The sequence below is a fragment of the Coturnix japonica genome, unplaced genomic scaffold (assembly GCF_001577835.2).
Source record: "Coturnix japonica isolate 7356 unplaced genomic scaffold, Coturnix japonica 2.1 chrUnrandom2152, whole genome shotgun sequence".
NCBI classification, from domain to species: domain Eukaryota; kingdom Metazoa; phylum Chordata; class Aves; order Galliformes; family Phasianidae; genus Coturnix; species Coturnix japonica.
The window spans coordinates 1-1295 of NW_015440802.1; the positions used below are offsets into that span (position 1 = coordinate 1).

Below are 1295 nucleotides of genomic sequence, written 5' to 3' on the forward strand. Positions count from 1 at the left end.
GGTTGGGTTGGAAGGGTCCTTAAAGATCATAGAGCCATGGGTTGGTTGGGTTGGAAGGGTCCTTAAAGATCATAAACCCATGGGTTGGATGGGTTGGGAGAGCCTTTAAAGATCATAGAAGCACACAATAGTTGGGGTTGGAAAGGTCCTTAAAGATCACAGAACTACAGAATGGGTTGAGTTGGAAGGGACCAACCCTGACCCAATACCATCCACTTGGCCATGTTGATTCCCACAGGCCCCCTCCCCACGCCCATCAGTGGGGCTGCCCCACGCTGTCCCCCATTACTGCCCTGTCCCCACCTTGCTGTGTTGCACGGTCAGGCGGATGCCTCTGCTGTGCTCCTCGCTGGTGGCTGTGACCCACTGGACGGGCTGCACACGCTCCTCCTGTGGGGGCACGTAGGACTCCAGCACCTGGTCAGTGGCCCCATAGAGCAGCTTGTCCCCGAGACACGGGTTCACCAGCAGCACTGACTGCTCCCTGTGGGGTGGGATTGGGGAGGGAAGGGGTCAGGGCATGGTTGGTGAGGGGAAACCCTTCCGCAAGCACTGCATGGTGATGGCAGGGGATGGGTGGGATGGTGCAAACCTGCCATGCTCTTCTATAGCCAAACAATCACAGAATCACAGAATTATTAAGGTTGGAAAAGACCTAGAAGATCATCTAGTCCAACCATTACCAATACTTCCCGGCTAAATCATATTCTAACACAGGACAAGAGCTCGAGACCAAAGTCCCCACTGCAGGAGGTGAGTCCCCAGCATCTCCCTGGGGGCTAAAAAGCTCTGGGAGAGGAAATTCAGCGACATGGAATCATGGAGTCATTATGGCTGGAGATCTCCATGCCCACCATGCCCACCCATAGAACCACTGAAGTTGGAAAACACCTCCAAGATCAATCACCGCGTCCAGCTGCCATGGGCAGCTCCTGGTGGGGGCTGGAGGTGCAGACAGAGCACGGGGACACTCACACGCAGACGGCCACCAGGCAGACGGTGGGGTTGGGGTTCCAGGCGATGCTCTTCACCACGCTGCCCACGGGCAGGGTCTTCATGCAGCGCGCCGTGCACACCTCCCAGAAACGCACCGTGCCGTCATCGGAGCCTGCAGAAAGCATCAGGTGAGGGGGAGTCCTTAAGGTTGGAAATGGCTTCCAAGAACATCGAGTCCAACCACCAACCCAGCCCCGCTCAGACAGTCATTAAACTTGGAGAAGACCACTAAGGTTATTGAGTCTAACCACCAACCCATCACCACTCAGAGAGTCATTAAACTTGGAGAAGACCACTAA

General features: G+C 55.5%; 1 protein-coding gene across 1 annotated transcript; it reads right to left on the reverse strand.

Moving 5' to 3' along the window:
- Positions 1-270: 270 nt before the first annotated feature.
- Positions 271-1268, reverse strand: LOC107307913 (ribosome biogenesis protein BOP1-like). The gene is made up of 2 exons (XM_015851404.2): positions 976-1268; positions 271-484 (listed from the first exon to the last, which is right to left on the reverse strand). The coding sequence occupies exons 1-2, from the start codon at positions 1119-1121 to the stop codon at positions 286-288; spliced, it is 345 nt and encodes a 114-aa protein (XP_015706890.1). The 5' UTR covers positions 1122-1268; the 3' UTR covers positions 271-285.
- Between the last annotated feature and the right edge of the window lie 27 nt (positions 1269-1295).

What these genes read in the sequence shown, in the direction of transcription:
- LOC107307913 (XM_015851404.2), bottom strand. Translation starts at nt 1,121, where the DNA reads ATGCTTTCTGCAGGCTCCGATGACGGCACGGTGCGTTTCTGGGAGGTG. An exon ending in TGCCTGGTGGCCGTCTGCGT is followed by an intron (nt 485 to 975) that starts GTGAGTGTCCCC and finishes CCCACCCCACAG; the next exon opens with GGAGCAGTCAGTGCTGCTGG.